The 25994-nt window shown below is 40.5% G+C and overlaps 1 protein-coding gene across 1 annotated transcript in view; it reads left to right on the top strand.

Moving 5' to 3' along the window:
• Positions 1-25994, top strand: part of Nup93 (nucleoporin 93) — a 91561-nt gene that overhangs the window by 22977 nt on the left and 42590 nt on the right. The window contains exon 3 of the mRNA XM_051201889.1: positions 4978-5095. Within this exon, the coding sequence (XP_051057846.1) occupies positions 4978-5095 (118 nt within the window). The remainder of the gene's footprint in view (positions 1-4977; positions 5096-25994) is intronic.

The following is a 25994-nucleotide window of genomic DNA, read 5'->3' as shown; positions in this document are numbered from 1 at the left end:
ACATCCTGATCTACAGGCAGGCAGAGGGAGAGACTGGGTCAGTGACACACTTCCTCCCTCAGTGACACACATCCTCCAACAAGGCCACACTTCCCAATCCTTCTCAAATAGTGTCATTCCCTGATGATTAAGCATTCAAATGTATGAGCCTGTGGGGGCCATTCTTATTCATACCACCACACAGTTGTAGAATATTCGTTTACATTTGAATATAGCTTGTTCGTAATGTTTTCTAAAGTCGCCCATGAAATGTTCTCATGCTGTTATATTTCTCAAATAACTCCTCTTTTAAAAGAGAAGTTAGCTGAGTGTGGTAGTACACATCTTTAGTCTCAGCAGAGACATTCCAGGAGAGTCAGGGCTACATGAAGCAAATAGCAACCCTACTCAGACAAACAAGAACCCCTGGGTTCAACGTGCACACAGGCACGCACGCACGCATGCACGCACACACTCTTTTGTAGTTATTTTGAAACAAGGTCTCATGTAGCCCAAACTGACCTCAAGCTCTGTGAAGGATGGTGACCTTGAACTTCTGATCCTCCTGCCTCTCAAATGCTGGGTTTATAGGTATGTACCTCTGTATTGTTATGGCTGACTCCAATGAATCTCTTTTAAATTCTTTAAATTAATTTTTCCAGAATTATATTTTTGGTATTTGAACTTTTGCGATTTTGGCATTTGGGGTTATGGTTGTGTGGGATTGTGTCTTGGGATTATAGCTCAAACCCAATCAAGAGACAGCTAGATCAAGGGCAGAAATTTTCATTTGGTTTCTGTAGAAGAACAGAGTATGATTAGAATTGTTTAGTGTGGGAACTTTTAGTAGACTCTGAGGCACAGGACTGTCCCTAGTTACATGGTTCCTGGCCTTAGCATGGTTGGGAAAGGAAGATTGTTGCCCAGAGTCTGATCACCTGTGAGAATCCCATGAAGGAGATGATTGGAATATGGGATGTAAATTGATTGGTGTCTTAGTTAGGGTTATTATTGCTATGAGAAGAGACCATGACCAAGGTATATTATAGGAGGAACCATTTAATTGGGGGCTTGCTTACGGTTTCAGAGGTTTAATTCCTAACTATCATGGCAGAGTGCCTGGCCACAGGTAGGCATGGCACAGGAGCCAGCTCCTATGTAGCTTAAAACGTGTTAGCAGTTGGTGAGCTTTTGGGGATGGGAAAAGGAAATGCAGTTAGAACATCTGACTTGACCAGAGAATTACCTACAAAGTCCTTTAAAGGTTACTAGGACTCTATGGAGAATTAGCTGTTTAAGACACACATGAAACATCTTGCCATGTCAGATGGCAAAGTTATAAAGACTTATTGGAGTCATTTCAGAAAGAACTCGGAAGGCAAAGTATCCATACATGTGAGTAGTGGTTTAATGTATGTCAGGTTCCCCAACACCATTAGCCCATAACCCCTCCCCTCACAAATACTGGCACAATAAAATAAAATCAATCTTTAAAGTTTAGGAACAAACTTGAAGAGGCTTCTGCTAACCAAAGGTGAGACAGTTTGAGCATCGGAATAATCAGACATACATCAGGAGGATGGAAAGATGGCTCAGCATTAAGAACACTGGTTGCTCTTCAGAGAACACAGCACCCACATGGCAGCAGCTCACAACCTTAGTTCCAGGAGATCCGACATTCTCTTCTGGCCTCCATGGCATCGTGCGTTCATGTGGTGCGCAGACATATGTGCAAGCACACACTCACACATATAAAATAGAAATAAATCTTTAAAAAACCTATAAGACTGCTGTAGGTTGAAACATGTCAAATGTGTTTCAGTTTATCTTGGTACTTAAAAAACCAGTCATGTTGAAGGATACTAGATAACCAGCTCACCATTCAGGGTGATGACGTGGTTGATGACAGGATATATAAAGGTAGAAATAGAGTACCACTGTGTAAGCCCATGTCTGCAAACATTGCTATCTCCTGATGGAAGTGTGACTAGAACAAACAGCAGCAACAAAACAGTGGTGCCTGTATCTAATCAGACCAGTAGCACTGTCTTTGAATTTATCTTTGCTGCCCTCAGTATACTCTTTGAATCAATAATGTGTCAACCCTAAGGTTTTTTTAAAGTAAATATCAAGCTCTATCCCAGAGCTGTTGAATCAAAACCAGCATTTTAACAAGTCAGGTGACTCTCATATATATATGAGAATATATATATATGATATATATATATATATATATATATATATAAATAATTAAATCTGAGTTACATTGTTTTACAGGGCACATCCAGACTCTTCCACAAACAAATTAGAAGGAAAAAAATGAGTTGGGTAGAACCTATAAAGGAAAAATGATTTAAAAAGCATACCAGTTATCCACAGGATCTTATTTGGCACTCATTCAGATGAACACAGATTTTCAAATTATGAAACAATTGAAAAATATTGTCAGTCTACCATAATATATTTTAAAATAATCTGAGTGGTAGAGGAAAATAGGTAGGACAAATGGGTTAGGACTGATTGTGTCCTGTGGATTATTGAAGCTGAGTGATAGTTACAAAGAAATTCAATATTTTAATCATTTTTTATAACAGCCAGAAAAGAGAGACTGTCTAGTACAGTATAGTCATAAAGGAAGTGTTGATGAGGATGTGGGAATTATGTATTGCTGGTGAGGATATAAAATAGTGTGGCTACTTTGGAAAATGGTCTGATTTCCTCAGAAGACTAGACAGAATTCCAGTTTAACTCAGCAGCTCTGCTCCAAGGTATATATCCAAGAAAAATGTAAACATTCATGCAAAACCTGTGTGTGGTGTTGTTGGCAACATTTTTCACAAAGCAAAAACCTTGGGAGCAGCCCACATACCCTGGATAGATAACCCTCAAAAGCATTACATTGAGAGAAAGACACCAGGCACAAAAGACTATTGTGTTATTCCATCTATGTGCATTGTCAGGGCCTCATGAGGGGAAAGAAGAAGCATTTCTCATGATAGGGCTTTCTTTTGGAGATGATGGAAATGTTCTAAAATTACTGATGATGCTGGTCATATACTTCTATATGAATATATTAAAACTACCAAATTATATGTACACTATAACTGATGAATTTTGTAGAGCTGTTCTGAAAGGTGGAAGAACATCTATTTGCTGTTTTTCTTTGCCCAGGAGTAGTCAAAATAGGTCTTTGAGAAGAAGTTTGTGTAGGTGATCCTGACATGCAGCCAGGTGAGAAATGTTGTAGAAGAAAGAAACTAACTAGTAAGGCTTGTTAAGAGAGGTGGGCAGCTGCCTGTAGGGCATGTTAGCTTAGAAGGGAACCCCTTAGGGATGTTGTGCTAGTTTACCCAAAGGAATTAAGACTATAGGGAGGAACTGAATAAGCATAATTTATACTATCATATTTACTAGAATACAGCTAAGCATAGAGGACCCCTTTTTCTTCTCTGAGAATGCTGTTAGACTGTGATTGAAAATCTTGATATAAACTCATAGGTGTTATGTGTAGGCCCCAAAGGCGTTAGCAGCAACATCCCCTCTTCCTCTTCCATCTCCATCATCATCATCTTGGGTCTTATTTAGTCTGGCTTTCTAGCTTCTTTCTCAAGATGAAAACATACTTTGGTAACATTTTGGGTCACCAAATCACAATACAAAAATGGAAATCTAAAAAATAAACCTGACTAGTTAGGCATAGAGGCACATTTTCTGTTTCTTGAGTTGAAAGGCACAAAAGCAAGACTTCAAAAAACAAAAACATTCACACAGAAAGGCTCAAGAATGGCTAGGGCAAAAAGCACTAGTAGAGGACCTGGCTTTGCTTCCCAGCACCCAAGTCAAGTGGCCTGTGCCTCCAGCACCAAGGGATCTGATAACCTTCATGGCTCTGGTGTACACATGGCATTCATGCACACATCAGTGAATAAAAATAAAAAGAAACCTTAATAGAAAAGCTGATCTACTTGCCAAAGTTTCTTTCTTTCAAAGAGCTTTAGATACTAGTGAAGATCTGTTGTTTCTTTGTTTTGATTTTTGAGAGAAGGGCTCACTTTATCACCCAGACTACCCTCGAGCTTAGTCTTCTGGTTTAGTCTTTTTAACTGATGTACAGTATTACACTGGACTATTTATTTATTTACTTACTTTATATTTGAAATCTGTTCATTGTTTTGTTGCCTAGAGAGGAGAGATGAAGTTGGCTATATCCCCATTCCTCTTCAGAAGCTTTTATTGTTCAGAAAACAGGGAATTTGAAGATGTAGTGGCATGGTACCTAGATTTTGAAGATGGTATCTGCAGAATTAGCCTTTGATTCTGTTTTGGCTGCCCCTGAGGAAGTTATCTGTGCCCCAGACAGTTTCCTCAGTGAACTTTTGAACTTGGGTACTCCTGAAGTTAAAATGTGTGCTTTATTGACTTTCTTTTCAGAAGCTGTTAAATATGGAGTGGTGGTACAGAGTTTGTATTCAGGATCTAGGGTAGATTACCTGTGTCTGCTATGTCCTGGCTCTGTCTAATTTTGGACAAGTTGGTTAATCTTTTGCTTCCCGTTTCCAAAACAGGGGTGAATAATTGTATCTATCTTAAGGGGTTCCTGAAAGTGTTTGGAGCTGACTATAGTGTTGGTATTGTTCCATTCTATATGACTTTCTCCCTCTAATTACTAGAACTTGGATATCTTACTCCCAAATGCAATGGATGCCCGGTCTTTCTGTTCATAGACCTTTAGGGAACAGGTAACTGGGATCAGGATGCAAAATAAGAAAAAAAATGTATATGCATACATACATATATAAAGGAAATCAGCCATACAAAAGCACCTAACCAGAAGATGGAAGTATTACAGTATTTCAGCTCTACCATTTGCGCTGGCCTCTTCCTCCTACTCTAAAACAGGATGTTTTGAATGAAAACAACTCTAGGAATTTTATGGCATGTGTTGCATACCTGATATTATTTTCCATCTTTGTCTTCCTGTCCTGCATCCCTATATAGATCAGTTCTTCTCGGGTCACGGGGACTTGACATATCCCACATCTCCCAGAGATTGGAGAGTCTGAGTGCAGCGACCACTTTTGAACCTCTTGAACCTGTGAAGGACACAGACATTCAGGTAAGAGCTACCAGCTGCAAATGCAGCCTGGAGCATCTATATAGGCCGTAGGCCTTAGCCCTTTCTTCACCAGTTGAATTAAGAATGCTGCTTTCTTCATTGGTTTTCTTCTTGCTAAAAGAAAAGGAGACTCTGGTTTGGAGATACAAAGAGGGATCGTTGGTTGTTTTCAGGGTGTTCTTTGTGCGAACTTTAAGAAAGCAATTCCAACCTGTGCTTTCTAGATAATTCTGGTTCTGACAACAGATTACACTTCCTTACTTGGGCTTAATCCAAGGTATAGAGACAGGAGTCCTTAAATTTCTCTTGCTTGCTTTACTAGAGCTTGGATAATTTTACTATTTGTTGTTCACATTTCTTTTTGCATCTTGCAAACAGAACTTAAAGTACTGTTTACTGAAATCAACTCAGTGATTTCCGGGAAGTATTTGGCCATGTCAGTGATACCAGGAAATGGCCCAACAGAACACTCCAGTTTCATTGAGCCTGACATGCCACTAGCTGCGCTGATTTCTGTTTTAATTTAATCAGAAACTGCTGTAAACTTGTTAAGGAGAAACCTCATGGTTTGGTTGGTTTTGTGTAGGAATGAAAGCACTTTATGGAGTGCTGTGCCATGTTCTTTGCATTGCTTTACCTATTCCTGTTTTTGTTTGTTTGCTCAGGGTGGGACCCACTCTTGTACAGTGTGGCCTGAAGTGATTGTGATCCCCCAACTCCTGAGTAGTAGGGACTGTGCCACCACCTGCCTTGATTTCCTTTGAAATAAAAGGGATTCAGGCAAGTCTAGGAAGAAATGGCTGATAATTGTGGTCTCTATGAGCTGGGCTTAAATTAATACTGCATCCCTACATTTTTGGATTATTTCTATTTTGGAAACCTGTACTTCTGAGGGGATACTAAAAATTACTGTTATCCATGATTTCTTCGGTTATTGATATGTTTCCAAAAATCCAGAGGTTTTTACCTAATCTCAAATTCAACTGCTGGTGCTCTGTGATAATACTTTTAACATTGATGAGATGGTGTGAATGGGACAGTCTCAAATACTACGAATAATCAACTGGGAACTGGCTCTGGCTGTAGATTTGAGTAATTATCTTTTCTAACCATTTGCTTAATGTAAGAACATCCTCCTTCAGCACCCCATTAGATGGTTTCCTAGCAACATATGTTCAGTTACATTAGAAAGAATGTCTTCATTTGGAATGATTGTGGCTTTGAGTTTTAGTCTTGTGTAGTGAAGTCTTTGAACTTTAAAACTAAAGTTGCTTTAGTTTTTTAGAATTTCCCCTTACTTGGACTTTACCAGAATAGCCTAAAAATGCAAAACAATTAATCCAAGACAATTGTGTGTATGTTCCCGTGTGTTTGCCCACATGTATGTGATTTTGGGGGAGGGTAAAGATAGGCATATGTTGAAGACTAGGACGACCTAGTCTGTCATTGGCCTGGACATTCACCAGATAAGCCAGGCTGGCCAGCCTGTGAGCTTCTGGGGACCCACCTGCTCTTCCTACCATCTCTGATTATATGTTTCTACTCCCCCATTGCAAAGTATAGGCATAGCTCATCCCATGCAGCTTTTTACACGGGTTGTGGAGGCCTGAATTCAGGTCCTCGTGTTTGCAAGGCAAGTGCTTCACTGACTGGGTTTTCTTTCCACCTTCTACTCCTGAAATAACAGGGAATTCATTTAGACCTGAAGAACAGTCTAGACTTGGTAGTGTTAAGCTACTGTAAACTTCATCTTCTTGCCAAGAACTAAGGAGAATGCAGCTTTGGTTGAAAAGACTTTGAGTTGGACTGCTGACTCAAGTCTGTCAGTAGTAAATGTGGCCAAGTTTATCTATGCCAATGGTTCTCAACCTGTGGGTCACACCCCCTTTGTGGAGGTATCAAATGATCCTTCCATGGGGCTTGCATATCAGATGTTTACATTACAATTCATAATAGTAGCAAAATTACAGTTATGAAGTAGCCAAAAAAATGATTTTATGACTGGGGAGTCAGCACAGTAGGAACTGTATTAAAGGGTTGCAGTGTTAGGAAGGCTGAGAACCACTGGTGTATGTTTACACCTTATGTAAATCCAGCAGTATCATATTGGAGCCTGATTAATGTAGTACCACTATTAGCATTGAGTGGTCCTCCTTTCTCTTTTTCTTCTGGTGTGTTTTGGTTGTGGATGATAGTAAAACTGGATATCTTCAGTTGCTTGGTTTTAGAAGTCAAGTATGGTGGTCTGTTTTCCATTCACATGGCATACACCTGATAGTGTGAGTCATTACATCCTGCTTGATTGAACTTTTGTTTATAAAATGGTGAATTTTTTGAGACAAGTATGTACTGTACCATAACCCTGCATACCAAGTGTTAGAGTAGAACTGTCATGTCTGTTTATAAGATCCTGAATGCATTGTCATCAAAGGCAGGGCTAGCACACTCTGACAAATGCTAGTCAGGACCTCACTGTTCATTGTTGGCTGTCTTATAAGCTTACAAGGCATTTCTCTATGTGCATTCTGTCTCTTTCTATTTGGTAAACATTGATTATATTTCCTTCTGCTTCTAATGGAGCTTGAAATTAATATGGGTTTGGTTTTTACTGTTTTGTTTGTCCTAATCAATGATGCAGGCATGCATTGAGAATACATTTTTTAAAAGTTGCTGTAGCCAGCAACGGTAATATGTCTTGGAAACCACTTAAATATACATATGAATGACACTTAATAGAATTTGAAAATGTTTATTGATTTTACTTTTTGGAAACAATTATAATAAAGAAGGCCTGCAGACTTGTATAACAGCAGTAATGTAATAGGACATACTGCTGAGTCGACTGTACTGCATTAATCAAAGTGACTTTGTAGTACACAGACATGAGAGTTACAGAGACCTGCTTACTCCCTTCAGTCTTGATCAAAAAAAGCCAAACAAAATAAACAAAAACCCATTAAGGGCAGATTGCATGTCTTCACCATGATCTGAACAGATCTCATGGATTATATAATAACATAGTATGCATCCTGGGCTTTTCACTACATTACATGTATATTTCAGTAAGGCTATACAGAATAGCCTGTTTAGGCCATAAGAATGGGACCTGTATTTGCCACTGTTAAAGCTATAATATTTCTAAATGGCATTAGATCAATATTTCAATAATTGCATCTAATTACCAGAAACTAATATTAATGGGTGCCCCAAAACAATGAGGATTTATCCTTTTACATTTTTGAGCTCTGAAATTTGAACTCAAATTTTTGGAACAAATTGTGTGCCCTCCTCATCTCTGGGGGAGAATCTCTCCTTCATATTTTGGTGATTTCTTATTTCTTGGTTTGTGGCAGCATCTCTTTCTCACACTCTGTCTTCATAGGTTCTTCCTGGTGTTAGTCTACCTGCCTTTCCTTTCTGTCAGTGAAATTACCGTGTCAGATCACAAGCTCCATCTTAAAGCACTGTTGAAAAAGGAAAAGTGGGTGCGAATGATTTTATTGCAGATCCTTAATTTAGTCACATCTGCAAAGATCCCACCCATTTCCAGGATTTGAACATTTCTTTTTGGGGAGCACTCTTCAGCCCAGCACACTTACAGTGCCAAAAATGTTAAACCTTTCTCTGAAAGTCATGAAACAACTTCAGGTGAACTCCGTGGAGTGTGCTGGAGTGGGTACTTAGTGCTAGCTGTCCTCATGACTAGGCCATCAAGGTCAGCACATCTTCGGTTTTCTCTTGGGGGCCTTTAGGAAGTGAGGCTGACCACACACGTCTGCGTTCCTGAGTTCTATACCACGTGTTCTGTCCAAACGGGTCCCCACACAATAATGTGTTAGAAAGACAGTCCAGACTTTTTCACTTACAAATAATCTGCTGCTTATAAAGCATGAACCCTCTCCCATTCTGCAATGTAGCCTTAGTCTCCTGGTACTACTATGTAGCCCATGCTGGCCTCTAACTCGATAATCTGCCTTAATTAACAGATTATGTTTTATGAGAGTAAAGGGGAAAGCAAGTATTAATAAAGGATACATTATCATGAGGAAATTAAGTTGGGAAAGCTGATGTGTCACATGTACAGCATTGGTGTTGAACAATGGCTTGTTAAGACATTGCTTACCACACTATTTATGATAAAATATTCACTGTTTTCTTTCTTTTTCTGTTCTTGGAAATAAGAGAGTATGCTCAGGCCACTCAGCTTATAAATGTCTTTGTGAGCTTAAAAATGAAGCAGTGCTGTAACCCCTTATCATCCAAATTGTTGTTTTCAGTTTGTCTATCTTGAGAAAGATAGGTTACCATTTAAACACAGCTACATAAAGCATGAAAGACAAAAAAAAAGCTGTGGTGCTCACTAATTGTGTTTGGAAGAGGTTGCCGAAATCCTGGGCCCTTTGCTGGAGAGAGTGTTGGATTTGCCAGAGTGGCTGGCATGATAGGTAGCAGCCCTTGGGGAACGTTACTGAGTAAATATTAATTCTGTCAGAGAAGTGCAGCTGGAAATGTCCTCTGGTCTGAATTTGTTGAGGGGAAATACAGTTGGGTTGGGCAAACCATATCTTAACACTAGGACTCCTGCACTGCTGTTTTTTTTTTTTTTTTTTTTTTTTTTTTTTTTTGTTTTGTTTTGTTTTGTTTTGTTTTGTTTTGTTTTTTTTGGTGTGAGTGTGTGGTTGCTATTGCTTTTAGGTACAGACTTGCTCTGTGCTCCAGGCTGGCCTTAAAATCTTCCCTCCTCTGCTTCATGAGGGTTGGGACTAAGTTATGATCCAGTGTGCCAGGCTCTAGAGCTCTTTTGGGATCCTCCCCCCGTCCCCCCGAAAGTCTCACTGTATAGCTTTGGCTAGCCTGGAGCTTACTGTTACAACAAGCCAGCCTCTGCCTCTCAGTGCTTGGTTTAAGGTGTGCACTCATTCATAAGGTTACATCCATTCGCATGCTGACCATTTGTTCTACAATTCTGAGAGGTGATTTGAGTAGGCAAAACACACCTAACTTCCGTCTCCACTCTACTATGCTACATATGCTTGAGCAGTTTTCTCAGCAGTAAATAGTAATCTAAACTGAACTAAGTGATTGGAAAAATTGAATTGATGGACTGTGGACTGAAGAAATAGGACTTTTTGTTCTCTACACATTTTCATGTAATAAGAAAACAGAAGGCTATTTCATGTACTCTGTGGTTGGAAGCTTTTAGATAAGCATTTGTGTTTATTAATCTTTTTTACTGTGTTTCTCCTAGCCATAAGGAGCCTATGGGACGTTCATGGTAACCTTTCTTTTAAGGTTGTAGAGGTTTAAAAATTTTTTTAATGTTATATGTGTGAGTATTTTGCCTGTGTGTATGTTTGTATATCATGTGCATAGAGCCAGAAGAGGGCATCAGGCCTCTTGAAACAGGAATTAAGGTTGGTTTTGAGCTGCCATGTGGATGCTGGGAACTGACCACTGGTCCTCTGCAAAAGCAGACAGTACTCTTAACCACTGAGCCACCTCCTAGCCCTGATCGTAGATGACTTTAATGAACCTTTGAACCTGGTCTTTTCCTAGCTTTCAACAGCTGTCCCTCCTGGTCCTGATGCATCCTGTGGTTATTGCTCTTAGGCTCACAAGCAGATGAATATAAATGTAGCAGCATCTGGGGTCTGTTGGTTGTAGAAATGATACTCTTTTCTAGAATACCAGGTACGTTTCATTTTAGGCCAAGATGTGGGCATGGCGTCCGAGCTGCATTTAGCAAAGCTTGCACCTCTCAGGGACAGGAGGTAGGCCAGGCTTTGTTCCCTGTGTGAACATAGTGACTTCCATACACACACTGTTCAAACATATTTGCTGTCCTTGACACTGAACCCTGAAGTAGGGTCAATCTCACAGTTGGCAAAACCCAATAAACTTGTAAAAATTGTTTCTTCACAGAGGTAAGCTATTGTGCATGCTGCCTTGTGAGTTACATGTACTAATACTACTGCGGTGAGAATGGAAATGATTGCATTTTTCTGCCTGCCTGTGATCAGAGAAAGGCAGGCATTGTGGCTTGGTGGCAGAGTACAATTACATTATTCAGTGAATGGAATTAAAGACTGTAACCTTTGGAGTCAAACTAGATTCGTGGAAAATGTGGAAACTGCTTTTCTGTAAGCCAGGGATATAAAATTTCAGTCCTTTTATTTATCCATTCACACTAGCTTCTGAATGCTAGGCTTTCAGAACAGGCAAGCAAATGGCTGCTGGCTGTATTCTGAGCAAGCAGGGAAGGACAGGCTGTTTTGTCTTCACAGGACTTTCTTATATCCTGTAGTGAGCAGGAGAATATCAATGACCACCTTAAGGAAGAAAGAAGTTGCAGTAGTTCTTCTGTTAGAATATTTTAGAACAAACCCACAGCTTAAATATTTATCTAACATCCAAATAGAGCAGGGTAGATACTGGCTAGGCTGTGCCTTTGAACCTGGTACTGAAGCATCCCTTCCTTCTTCATTGGTCCTCATAACCCTTGATGCACCAGCTCTCTAGATCTGGGGAACTCAACTTGTCTTCTTCGGCCTAGCATCTTTAAATGGTTTGATTCAGAACTCAGAATCAGCATGTCCTTTTATCTTCTCAACTATTTGACACTGGAGTGTATATGATTGAATTAAAGCCTTGTCAAGCATTGGCAGCAATTCTCAGGTGGCAGCCCTTGACCCTGTATACCACTCTGGTTGGCTACCACTGTGCTTTGTAATTGATCTTACTTCCTTTTGGGGGATGTTCAATTCAGAGCTTTTCAGGTTGCAGCCTGATATGGCTGGCGCCTTTGTCTGGCCAACTGCAATTGCAAAGTATATCTCTGTAATTACAAAACTTAGGGCCTTGGTTATTGGTGGTCCCAGCAGCCTACCATGTGAAGACTGGACTCCAGCCACAGAGCTTCCTTCCTTGTGTGTTTGTTTGGTAAGAAGGTAAACCTGAGTGTGGAACTACAGAACCCAGTGTACTGCTGCTCTTAAAGCAGTTCTCTGCTTCACAGATGCCCAGCTTCCGTTCTGGGCTTATGGTGTCAAGAAGCTCGCCATTGTTTAAGGACAAGTTGCTTCGGTCATGCTGGACTGGGCCCTTCACTTTGATAGACTTAGCCTGCAGCTGTCCCAGAATCAGCACAGGCCCATGGAGCACTATAGTTATCCTAGAGGCAGGGGCCAGGCCTGAGTGGTTGTGAGACTGAGGTGCCATCGGCAGACCAGCCGTACTTTTCAGAAACCCAAGGCACTTAAAATAATGTAGTAGCTGCCAAGACATTTTGCAGAAAGAGCCCTTGTCTCCTAAAACATATTTACAACCAGGACTGGACTGTTTGTTTAATTTCTAGAACAAGGGGCAGGGGTATTCATGTCAACAGACTCTTAAGTGGAACTGTGGATTTGCTAAGTTTTATTAATATTGCCTAATTTCACTTATTTCTTGGAATGGTATGAGCAGAACACATCAGGGATATGGTCCTCTATTGTTTTAAAAAAAATGCTGCTGCCATCTTAAAGCAGGAAAACCACCGTATGTTTATGGTATATTTAATTTCCTCAAGGAAACAAGAATTACATGGCTGTGTTGTTCTCTGAGCACTCCTCTGTCAGGCAGTCCCAGCAGGGCTGGCCTCCGAATGAGCAAGGTCTGTTGGACCTTGAAGCTTTATGAGCATTTATATTGACATTTGGTTTTGTGATGAGGCCCCAAGCTGTCCAAGATGTCTTAGTGTTGAAGAAACGTGGTGGTCATTAGTCATTCAAAGCAGCTTCTCATTTAATCAGTGCTTCTCAAGCCAATCATTCCCTACTCTTGGTTTATTTCAGATTTAGAAACTTGGTCGTTTATTTGTTTGTTTTGAAACAGGGTCTCATTAAGTAGCTCCAGCTGATCTGGAACTCCGTGTAGAACAGGCTACCCTTGAATGCATACAGATCTAATTGTCTCCATCTCCCAAGTGCTGGGAATAAAGTTGTGTGCCACCACACCCAACTGTTCCTTTTATAAAATACAATAAAAATGATTATTAGAAAAAAATAAAGATATAAAATACAAGCTCTGCTTTTAAAAATTAGGTTCAGTAAAGCAGCCTTACAGACTACAGCCAGGATTTCTGAATCTTCTTCGAATCCCCCATGACAGCGCCCCTTACCAGCAGGAAGTAGTTTGGAAAGAACAACGCCCAAATTCCCAAATATTGTATATAAATGTTTGTTTTCATTTAATTGGACTTTGTTATATAAAATAAAATAAAATAATAAAAAAATTAGGTTCAGTAGGAATAAAATTGCTGTTAGGTTGCTATAAAAGTTTCTAACTGTATTCACAGTTTGTTTATTTTTATTTTATGTGTATGAGTGTTTTTCTCGGTACATGTCTGTGCACCACTTGTTTGCCTGGTACCCGTGGAGGCCACAAGAGGGTATTGAATTCCCTGGAACAGGAGTTACAGACAGTTGTGGGCTGCCATGTGTTAGGAACCAAACCCAGGTCCCCTGTAAGAGTAACCTGTGCTCTTAACTGCTGAGCCACTTCTTCAGCCCCTAGTTGAGGTTTTGCATTTGCCTTCTACAGACTAGGAGTAAGCCATTAGCAGAGGGATATTCATTTGCTTGTACTATGAGTAATGTGACAGTTCTACCTGCCTCCCTCTGGCCTTCCTCCTTGTACAGGAAAGTGCAGGTCAAAGGCAAGTTCAAATTCATATGTTGTCTTATTGTAACTAATGTCAGAGTAGCAAAGCTGAGATTTATTGATCATTTCTTTTACCTACATGCCAGCACTTTTTGGACTTCCTCCCATAATTTTCCTATCTACCCACTGAGGCAGATGGATGTTTGCTATCAACTCCCTTCTCCAGATAGGAACCTAAAGCCCTCAGGGGCTAGATTTTAACTCCAGTTTGTTGACTGTACTGTGGTCTTAACCCCCTAGTTTTTGAATTTCATTTCTAGACTAAGATAACTAAAGTGGAGGAGTAGACTTTTCAAGGTATGTTTGAAGGAGGAAAGCTAGTGGAGCAGGCAAATTGTTTGAAGCCCTTTCTCTGCTCACTAACTTATCCCCATTCTCAGGACTGTTGCTTCTTTCTTAATAAACCATCTATTTTTACCACCTTAAATATTTTGAGGAAGGTATACCATCTCGTTTTCTTTTTTTAATTGAAATAGTATGTGTATGTAGGCACTCAACCTGTGTACACATGAAGCCAGAGGACTTAGGATGTCCTCTGTTACTCTCAGCCTTACTCCCCTAAGACAAGATCTTACTGAGCTGGGGCCAGAGTATTGGCCAGTAAGCCCCAGAGTTCCACCTGTCTTTGTCCTAACAGTAGGTTTACAGGTTTGTGCATGACCAAAACCGATTTTTGGATGTGTTCTGAGGATTTGAATTCAGGTCATCAAGCTTGCACAGCAAGCAGTGTTACCACAGAGCCATCTTCCCAGGTCAGGTGTGCCACCTTTTGAAAGGATGTGGTAGGTCTTGCTTTTTTTATTTTTTATTTTTTTAACTTAACTATAAAATAATGTTGACTGAGTAAAAAGCTGGACACCAAACCTTGATGCAAAGCTCTGCTGGGTTTGAGCAGAGAGTTTTCCAGGATGACCAAACCTGTTCATCCAGTTATACTGTAGGTGCTGCCTCCTTACTGTTGTTTGAATTCGCTGAACAAAGCACAACCTGTTATTTCTCAGATCACTGCCCTATAGGTGAACAGTAAGACTTGTGTGTAAACCAAGAGTAGCTTTTAGTTCAAAATGACAAGTTTTGTACTTGTACAGAATAGATTGTGTGTAAGTTCTTGTTTGATCTTCTTTATTTCACTTCAGGAGCTGAGCTTGAGTTAGAAGGATGATGCTAGAGCAATTTAAAGGGCATGCCATATTTTTACTGTAATACTGGACTATTGATTGTTGACTTATTTGTAGGTTTAATGCAGACCCATTTCCTTACTTTGTGTCTAACTGGCCATTAAGCTCTGGCAGTGTGCCGGAATGTTGAAACCTTGTATTGTATAATATGATTTCGCTGCCTGAGGTTATTATGTGTGTTTGAATTTTAAAGACACAGACAAAGCTCTCAACTTTGCATGTATTCTAGAATATAGGAAAAATTTATCTACAAGACTATTGACTTCTAGGGGACAGGAGTTGACATTCAGCAGGACATTAATGCATGTCATCATTCTCTGGACTAACTGACCCTTACAGTAAATACAAACTCACTACTGAATCATGAAGAAAACACTAAACAGGGAACTGGAAAGAGTAGTGGCCAGTGCACTCAGAGTGTTCACAGTTAAACACTGTCCAGAGACCCTGCAAAAACAAGAGAAAAAGTTTATTTGGCTTACAATTCTACCTTACAGAGCATCCTGCCAGGGAATTTAAGTCAGCATGAGCTTGAGAGAACTGGTCACATTACATCCACAGCAGGACCAAAGAGCAGAGAATTGAGGCATGTAGCTAGTGGTCAGCATGCTTTCTCTGTTCCTAATAGTGTGCAACTCCTTTCTAGAAAAGAGTGCCACCAATAATGGACACACTTTTCCAGATCAGTGAATGCATCAAGGTACAGTCCCAGACACGCTCACAAACCATCATAATCTAGGCAATTTCTCATTGAGTCTCTGTACCGAGGTGATGTTACACTGTGTCGAGCTGACAACTAATATTAGCCTCACAGTGAGACCTACTTAATTCAAAACTAACCTGGGAAACGGCTTCATAGCACACCATCTTGACTGACATGCTGTCTCATAAAGTTTTCATAACACCCACCATTTTGAAAATGTTTATTTGGACACGATACCAAATATTAGGGCTGTGGAAAGTCCTCTGTAGAATGTTCGCCTTGCATATATGAGCCACTGGATTTGATTCCTGGTACCACAACTGGATGTAGTGGTGCACACCTATAATCCCCATGCTCAAGAGGTGGAGATCAGAGGATCAGAAGTTCAAGGTCATCCTCTGCTACATACTGCAGTTGAGGCCAGACCAGGCTATATGAGACCCAGCTTTTAAAAAAGGAAATAAAAATAAAAATTGTCATATTTTTAAATGAAGTAAGGAATTAGTACTTGAAGCATACATTAGAGATGATCTGAAGTGGCAATTACTGCTCAGAATTATTAAGTGCCTATAAAATGATATGTGGTGTTTTATTTTGGTCTTTAATTGAGAAGCATTCTGTTATGTGAAAATGGACCCAAGACACATAGATTTCATGAACAATCATTGAATCATTTTCTTATCCTCCTCATACCATTTGGAATGCTATTGTGAAAATCCATGCCGTTGCCCTAGTTTGGTAGATTTTTGAGGGAAGAAACCAGCCACTAATCTGTGAACTATTAGTGGTATATCTGAACACTCCTGCTGTTTGTGTAACACTTTTTAGTGGGCATTTTCCAGTCCTTACTTATTTTTCACTGTAGTACTTGAGGTAGTCCAGTGATGTTGGCCTCACTCATCTTTATTTAGAAATTATGATGGTTAATGTTAATTGTTGTCTTGTCAGGATCTAGAGACACCTGGGAAATGGCCTGTGGATACCACTGTGGGGATTGTTTCCATCATGTTAATGGATGTGGGAAGTCCTATCTTAATTGTGGGCAGGAACATTCCCACAAATGCACATTCATCCTTCTCTGTTTTCTGACTGTAATGAAGTAGGATCAGTTATTTCAAGCTTCTGCTGTCTTGTCTTCTCTGCCATGATGAACAGTACTGTTTTAGTGAGTGTTCTATTGCTGTGAAGAGACACCATGACCATAGCGACTCTTATAAAAGAAAGCTTTTAATTGGGGCTGGCTTACAGTTCAGGGGTATATAGTCCATTGTCATCTTTGTGAGAGCATGGTGGAATGCAAGCAGATATGGCACTGGAGAAAGATCTTGGAGTTTTATATCCAGATTCTCAGACAGCAGGGGGGGGGGGCCTTAAAGCCTCCACCACTGACACACTTTTCTCAACAAGGCTACACCTCCTGATCCTTTCAAATAATGCCCCTCTCTGATGACCAATAATTCAAATCTATGAACCTGTTGACCCACCACATGTAGCTTGAACTGTGAGCTAAAATAAACCCTTTCTTCCTCAAGTTATTTCTGTCAGAATATTTTATCACAGCTAAGGCAAAAGGAACTAAGACAGAAGTGGAAGAAATTGACATCAGAAGAGATGAACTACTGTCAAATATGAGACTCAAATCCAGATAACAACGTATCTTGCTTTGCTGAAGAGGGCATCAAGTAGTGGACTAGTAGAGTGGCTTCCATGTTGTCATTGTTTTCTGCAAGGACACTAAGCCAATTCTATAAACAGCGGTAAGGTCAGTTTTTCTTCCTGAGGAATACTTTGGAGCAAAAAGTCACACAGATGTTTGCCGTTGCCACTGACACAGGTCACTGCTGTGTGAAAGGCTTGGCATGTTTTGAGGTTTGCCATTCGAGAGCCCATCAGCCACATTCAGACTACATGAATAAGCCCTTAATGCAAAGTGGCATATGAGAACAAGTTTAGAACTTTAGGTGGACCTGAATGTCAGGGTTTAGAGTAGATCAGAAGAATCTGATTGTTTTATACTTGATCCTTCTCTCCCTTTCTTCCCTTTCATTCCAACTGCCTTTTATATCCTTCTCTCCACCACCTACTCCATTTGTCTCAGGATGTCAACAGATGCTGCCACTGCTAATGGAAATAGACCAGACCGGACCCTCTGAGTGCCTGGGGCATAGTGAGGTGGAGCACATTGAAAGGGTTAGTCCATTCTTCTGTCCTACCTGCTGAGAAAGGTCTGCCGCTCCGTGGCTTCTGTAGCTCTCCTGTGTGTATTTGCTACAACTGACACAGCATGGGTTGGGATAAGCTGGGCCTGTGGAACTGGTGGCAAGTGCCCCTTGGAGTTCTGACCTCAATTCCCTTTCTGTACCTTCTCATGCACATTTTACAACTACAAGTAGATTTTTGGTTGGTGGTTAAAGTGTGGCCCCCAGGCCAATAACATACCACTTCTAAGAAGTAGTGTGCTCAGCTCTCACATGATTATCCTGGAATGAAGCCTATGTCATGGATGCCTTAACAAGTGATTTTGTTTGAGACCAACTGGGTTGTGTGAACACAGAAGGCTAGTTCAACTAGACCCCACTTTTCTAAATGTTCATATGGCTTTTGGATCTAGTCTACCTGTAAAGAACCCCAGAAAAAAAATTTTTTTAACTAAATAAAGTTTAGCACCAACCTATAAAGCAGTTTATCTTTAAAAGTGCTTGGGTCCATTTTTATGGACCTTTTGATGCATAATCATTTGTGATGGGTTTGTTTGTTTTTCTGTTGTTGCTGCTATTGTTTGGTTGGTTTTGATTTGGCCTCAACTAGCCCAGGCTATTGTCAAACTTATAGCGTTGCCAAGGCTGGACTAGAACTTTTTTTTTTTTTTTTTTTTTTTTTTTTTTGGACTCAAGGTTTCTCTGTGTAACAGCCCTGGCTGTCCTGGAACTCACTCTGTAGACCAAGCTGGCCTCAAACTCACAGATATCCTCCTGGCTCTGCCTCCCGAGTGTTGGAATTAAAGGCATCCGACACCACCGCCAGGCTGATCTAGAACTCTTGACCCTCCTCTACCACCCAAGTGCTGAGATTATGGGTGCAGCCAAGGCATTTTTTTAGAACCATCCTTCTTTTTAGCTCTATTTCATCAAGGACATAGTAGTACCTGTTAGGACTTAATATTTGTCAGTTATAATTTTTTTCATTAAGGGAATATCGAATATAAAATTGAATCTGTAGCTTAAAATATATACCTAAAGATTAGTCATGTAGAGGAGAATGAAAAGGAGAGGGAGTCATAGCAGAAGGGTGTGGGATTAATAATCCCATTTTGGTTCATCATTGCTGTCCTCTCTGATGCTTCGAGCGGATGTTCAGTTGCTTCTGCAAGCATTAATAATTCATTGGTGGACTATGCCAAAGGAAGCCTTAAGTCTGGTCTCTCAGCAGATTAAATACTCCGTCTGCCATCAGTAGGAGCCAGAAGAGATGAAAGATGGACTTGCTTTTATTCATTAACTTGATTCCCTCTGCCTTTCTCCCAGCCTCCTTTCCTCATTGTTTGCCTTTGCACCCCCACTTCAATTAAATGAATGCTGGGGATCTTGTGTTTACCATTAGTATCATTAGATTTTACTTTTCCTTAGCCGCAACTAACAACAGATGTCGTGAGAGAAAAGCAAAGGAGCAGAATAAAGTATCTCCTTGGAAATGTCTAAATCAGTCTGCATATTTGAAAAATGTATTAAAATGTGCAGCCCATGTTTTAGAAACCATTTAAAATGAGTTCTGTTTACTTTGAAGAATAATCTTGTTGTGTCCTTCATATAGGTCTGGGGGAAATTTCCCACTTTAGACAAGGAAACTGAGGCAAAGAGCAAATGACTTGTGTGTAGTTTCCCAGACCCCATTCGCTTTGGAGCTCCGACTTCAGTATGTGTTTCAGGAGATGTCTCTATCACTTGATCTCAGAGATCATATGCGGGTACCTTTAATGAGGTACTTCAGTTTTAATAATTTGCCAGGGAGCATGGTAGTCTGGGAGACTATGAGTATATAGTGTGGTGTTCACAGTTGTTTTGTAGACATCTTAAGTACTTCCAGATAGCAGCTTTCACGCCTTACCAGCCAGGGACTGAAGGATGCTTTTCCTGTGCCTGTTACATTGTCAGTGTGTCAGGGTTTGCACAGGACTCCGCTGTTTGAATGCCTGATAGTGAGAAGCTGTGTGAGGTGACAGAACTGGAAATATTTGGTCTCCTCGGTTGTTTGCTATGGACTGGCATGAAGAAGTGTGTCGATAAAACACGATACTTGTTTTTTGGGGTTTTTTTTTAATATTTATTTATTTATTATGTATACAGTATTCTGCCTGCATGTTTGCCTGCACACCGGAAGAGGGCACCAGATCTTATTACAGATGGTCATGAGTCACCATGTGGTTGCTGGGAATTGAACTCAGGACCTCTGGAAGAGCAGCCAGTGCTCAAAACCTCTGAGGCATCTCTCCAGCCCCCAACGCCCCACGATACTTGTTTTTAAAACCATTTGCATCTTGGCCTTTTAAGCTGGTGGAGAGAACAGTGCAAGGAAAACAGACATCCAAATCAGCCTATTAAAGAAAAAAAAAGTTTTAGAATTGCAGACTCCTGTGTCCCTAATTTAGAGATGAGAACCTGACAGTATTTTATAGGATGACATAAGAAAACTTCCAGGACTATAGAACTGCTCCTCAGTGGCAAGTGAGGATAGGTCAGGGGTGCCTCTTCAACCCTTCATCTAGAGCCGCTATCCCTTGTGTCATCAGTTTTTACTGATTGTCTTCTTTTTCTTCTTGGTTTTTTGAGACAGGGTCTTACTGGCCTCAAACCCTCCCAAGAGCTAGGGTTAAGGGCATACCACACCCAGCTTTTGATTATTTTATTAAGGCTTACATCTTTGAACGTAATTTTATCATATCTTTAGGAACATACTTTAGGGACAACATTAAATTTTACAATAGACATTAAAAATAAAAGTCCCAGTGTAAGTTTACTTCATAGACTAATTTACAGTTATATTTGTGTACACACACTCACAAATGTGTGTTTGTGCCACAGTGCACATGTGTCAGTCACAAGGCAGCTTGCAGAGTTGTTCTCTCTTTTCTACCTTGTAGGTTCTGGGGATGGGACTCAGGTCATCAGGCTTGGCAGCAAGTGCCTTTACTCACTAAGCCATCTCTCTGGTTAAGAAAAAAATTTTAAGAATGTATGTTTTGAATTAGTGAACATGGAAATCTGACCCCAAAATGAAAATTTTTGTCCCATGTTTAAATTGTTGAGGCCTGGGTAAATTTGGTAATCCTATTCTTTAATTATAAGGATCCCTTTGTTTTTAATCTTTAATTTTTCAGATGGTATCTCACTATGTAGATTTTTCTGGCTTGGAACTCAGACTCACAGAGCTTACTTACTCTGCCTCCCAATTGCTGGTACTCAAGATGTGTACCACCATGACCTGTCAAATAATCCTTCATTTTTAACTAGTAACCCAAAAGTAGAAATACTAAAGAGGTGCAGCATGAAGCTTACGTGGAAATCAAGATCTGTCTTCCCTCTTAAGATAACAGTAATAACACGCTCTGCCCTACATTAATAAGCAAATCTACATGGTGATTATGTGGACTTGTAAGACAAATCTTAGGATGTTTCATTTTAATATTTGTTCACATAACAGATCCCTACTACATTTAAAATGAATTTTAAGAGAATTCTATTTGTAGTCAACCTGTCAAGAAACATCTGTTATGTAAAGTACAGTGGTAACAAGAATTAGCAAGCTGAAGGCCCTTCTTTTGGAACCACCACTGTCCTCCATGTGATAACATCAGAGTCCCTGAAATCTGGGCTCAGGCTTGTGCTTGGCAGTTTCTCTCAGTGTACTGTCACTGGGCAGTGAGCTCAGCAAGGAGCAGTACTCTCAAGTGCGGGGCTGAAGCCAGAACCCAGGCCAGGTGACTCCAGGACCTTGGCCAGAACCTCAGGGGTTTTTTGCACCTCACTTCCTGGACTTGTCCCACAAAGGAAGTAAGTTTTCTCAGGTGTTACAGCTATGAATTTCAGAGTTTTCTGTACTTTATTACCTTTTATTGTCCCCTCTCTCTCTCTTCACCCCTCCCCCCTCTCTTTCCCTTCTCTCCTCTCTTCTCGTTTGTTTGTTTGTTGTTTTTTTCCAGATAGGGTTTCTTTGTGCCTGTTGTGCCTGGAACTTGTTCCACTCTGTAGACCAGGCTGGGAACTCAGAGATCCTCCTGCCTCTGCCTCCCAGAGTGCTGAGATTAAAGATGTATGCCACTACTGCTTGGCTTGTTCCGCATCACTCAGTGCTGAAGTCTGTTAATGTGAGAGAGGAGAGAGAGGTAGACAGACAGACAGAAAGAGAGACAAGACTGATGGATGACAAGCAAGGAGCTCTCATTTTGAGTTTCTCAAATCCAGGAGGCTCCTTACAGCTGTAATAAATGTCTATAATCTCAGCACCCGGAAGGCAGACACAAGAGGGTCACCAGGGCCAATTTGAGGCATCTGTCACAAACTGTAGTGTTACCTGAAGGAATATTTGTGGAGGATGTTTCCTCATCCTGTTTTAAGCCCATTGGTTACTGACTTTACCAGAGAACAGCTACAGTTTTTCAAATTCCTTCCACTGGGGTTTGAATATATTGTCTCATATTCATATCATATCCTAGTTCACTATATACCACCCCACCCCCACCCCAGCAGAAGAAGACAGAAAGAACCTTGCCTCCAGGTGGCAGGAACACCCCTGCCCGAGGCAGGGATTGCTCATCTTTGCTTTGCTCTCCATGTTTCTTGGGCCCTGGGCCAACTGGCCTGAATATGAGCAAGAGAGAATGAACCTTGACTTGTTTTACTGCAGAATAAAGACATAACCAAGTTTATCTTTTTAATTCATTGCTTCACTGTTGTAGTGTTCTGGATAAAATGTGTGTCATGACTGTGGGCTCCTTTTGGTTTTCAGCTGATGTGTAAGGCTAGATAAGCCATGAATGCCTTCCCACTGCCTCAGGTTGAAAGCCTTCTCATCCTCCCAAACCTTCTTGGCTATGGGAAGGCAGCTGACTGAGAATTGAATGCTGTTGGGAATGATGCTTAGTCACAGGAAGAGTTTGGTTGGTGCCATTCTGTATGCTGGCTGGGAACCCGCCCCGGTGTCTGCCTCATCACTGAAGGCTGGAATTATCTCAGGAAGCTGGAGAAATTGAAAGAACCAGGAACAACCAAAAATAATACTTTCTTCCCTTTTTAGAAATCATCTATCTGCATCTTCTACTTGGGTGAGACATAGTGGACTGGAGTGGTTTTACTGAGTGCTTATAAAAAATTGTATGGCAGCCATACATTAGAATTAATGTAAGTTCTGGACACTGCCTTCCAGAACCACCTCCCTGTCTTCCATCTATAATGTCAAGACTAATGGTCCTACAATAGGATCAAACTGGCCAGCTGTGTGGGGGGGTGCTATGAAATTCTGGATGCCCTGGGAGTTCTGAGGTGAAAAAGAGGCAATGTGCTGGGTTCTGGGAAGACTGGAGAAGACTCCAGGGAGCAGCTTGGTTGGGCCTTGAGATAAAATGGGTTCAGCTTACAGAAAGTGAAAGGAGGGATAAAGGGTCATAACCTGACCGAAGCCAGGAAGGAGAACGTAGAAGTAAGTGATGTGCTAAAAGTGAGTCTTTTGTCCCATGCGTATGTTTGCACATGCATGCATTATGTGTTGAAGATGAAATGCCTGCCAAGCAGTGGAGTATAAACAGCAGGAGCTGTTGAGCAAGTGTGAGAGCTGGTAAATATTAAGAAGAAAGAAAATAGGGTTACATTATTATAATCCCAGCTACCCGGAAAGTTGAGGCAGGAAGATAGTGGTTACGGTCAGCTTAGGCTAACATGATGAGTGAGACCCTGCCATTAATTTAAAAACAGGATGTTCCCGTTAGCAATATTACTTGATCTTTCCAGCAGCCCAGTGAACCTGGCAAAAACAGAGCCCACTCATAGATCATGAAAATTTAATTTTTGATTTCTGAGTATCCTCCTGTGTGTGGTCATTGTACTTGTAAAACTTTACAGTTGCTTACATGAGTATGATTTTATCTGACAGTGGCTGTAACCACATGAATGCAGGTACCCAAGGGGGTCACAGGGTGTTGGAACCCCTGGACTGGAGTTACAGACACTTGTGAGCTGCCTGATGTGGATGCTGGGAACTGGAAGTGCATTAAGGGCTCTTAACCACCTAGTCATCTTTCCAGCCCCTAAGATAAAGTCTTACTATGTAGCCTAACCTGGCTTTGAGCTCACCATGTAGCTCAGGCTGTCTTTTGAATTTGAAATCCTCCGGCTTCTGCATCTGGCATTACAAGTATGAACCAACATTCCCAGTTTTACTTGTTTTTAGTGTCTCAGGCTAAATTAAAAAATGATTACCTTGTAGACATTTAAGAGTGGGTTGATTTGGTTAGAAATGCCTCTTTTGAGTGCACCTTCCCAGTGTTTCCTTGAGTCTGAAGGCAGAACCTTCTCTGTGTTCTCCGCCTTTTCTACCATAGTGGTTGGTCTGCAGCTCAGAGCCAAGCTTCTGCCTGGTTTCCTTCAGAATTGTCATGGATTGGGGAAAGGGGCTCGGAGCTGCTTTAGAATTTATTCCAACACAAAGAAATATCCTCTTAATATGTTTTTTGGATTAGTAGAGAATTTTAAAAAAAAAAAGTGTAAACAGACTCAGTGTGGGTTTTCTCACTCCCCTATTCCCCTTGGTGTGACCCTCAGACTCTACACCAGTGGGGTAGTTTTGACTTTTACCACACTTGGGTCTTTGGGTCCTTTTTTTTTTTTTTTTTTTTTTTGCCCCTCCATTCCCAGACAGACCCCTTATTACTGCATGTCTGCTCTGCTCACTACAGTATTTATTTGATCAAAAACAAATGTGTTTGCTTCTTGTACTAGTCTGGAGAGAGGTCCCCCAGGATTGTCTTTTGTTTAGTAATTGGAGCATACACTGAGCCTGGTTAGTTTCAAAGCTACCCCCAATACATGCTCCTGCCTTCTTCCTTGTACAGTTCTGAGCCATTGGTGATATCTTGTATTGGGTCTGGAACAAAAACTTGAATTGTTGAACGTTAGAAGCAACTATTGTGACATCTGCTGTGGTACTGGATAGCACTGTTGGTGCAGTTAATTTTAAGTTAGGGTAAGAAAACTAGAAAGCTCCTCAGCTTTATGGCACTTGTTAGCAACATACATCTCCAAATTAGGCATTTGCTGTCACAGAGAAAAATGGGCATGCATGGGTTTTTTGTGTCATTAATAAGTTCTTTCATTGTTTACTCAGTGTTCTGACACCAGTGTGTAGTGTGGCCCTATGTTTATCCCTTTTGTTGAGGGGTTTGATTTGTTCTTATGAGTTAGAAATATTAGGAGCATCTCAGTCTGGATATTGACAAGTTTTGATGTAAGGATCATTAGTTACATTGTTCTTCTTTAAAGCACCAAAGTCTGTGACCTGGTTCTGTTTCTTAAAAGACAAATGATGATGATACATTAAGCAACCTTACGTAGCCAAACTATAGATACTAAGTAGCCAAATTAATATTTATATAAAAGTACATTATGAAATTGGCAAGTATCCTACACCACTCAGGTTCTGCAAGTATAGGTGTTGGGTTTGCAGCCAACAGTTTGTACTCTTAGGCTCTGTAATGTCTCTTTGAAGATTTTTCTTTGCAGCCTGTGCCATAGTGATGGCTCTCCCTAACTGGTCTGACTTTAACCATCCAGGCAGAGGTCTTGCGGAGTTTCATCTTTGCTCTTATACAAAAAACATTCTTGCAATTGCATACTTATTTGCTGCATTGAATTTCCTTTTGTTACAATGAAAAACATTAGTATTTTGATCTTTAATTTTCAGGTTATATGCTAAACATATGGGGAAAAAATAGCCCTTTCTGACAAGCACCTTAAAAATCATTGCAGTAGAATGGGAACATTCATTACATACACATCATATGTTTCCCCCTAAATGTTGTGCTAAGAAGTGACAGTTGAGCTGAGCATATGTTAATAAAAGGCCTGCATTTTCCTGTGTCACTGACAGTTTCATTGGCTGTATATTCTTGAAATGCAAATAACCTCTGTTCTGTTCAAAGATATAATTAACCCTGAATAGTTATTTAGTATCAAAATCTTTTAACTGCTAAGAGACTAAACGTTTAAGATGGTGAATTTACTGTTCTCTGAAGGGCAGTGCAGTTGACAAGGGCACAGTGATCTGAGATATT

Source organism: Phodopus roborovskii, unplaced genomic scaffold, assembly GCF_943737965.1.
Source record: "Phodopus roborovskii unplaced genomic scaffold, PHOROB, whole genome shotgun sequence".
NCBI classification, from domain to species: Eukaryota; Metazoa; Chordata; class Mammalia; order Rodentia; family Cricetidae; genus Phodopus; species Phodopus roborovskii.
Note: the sequence above shows the minus strand (reverse complement) of the source record. Positions and strands in the feature narration are given on the sequence as shown.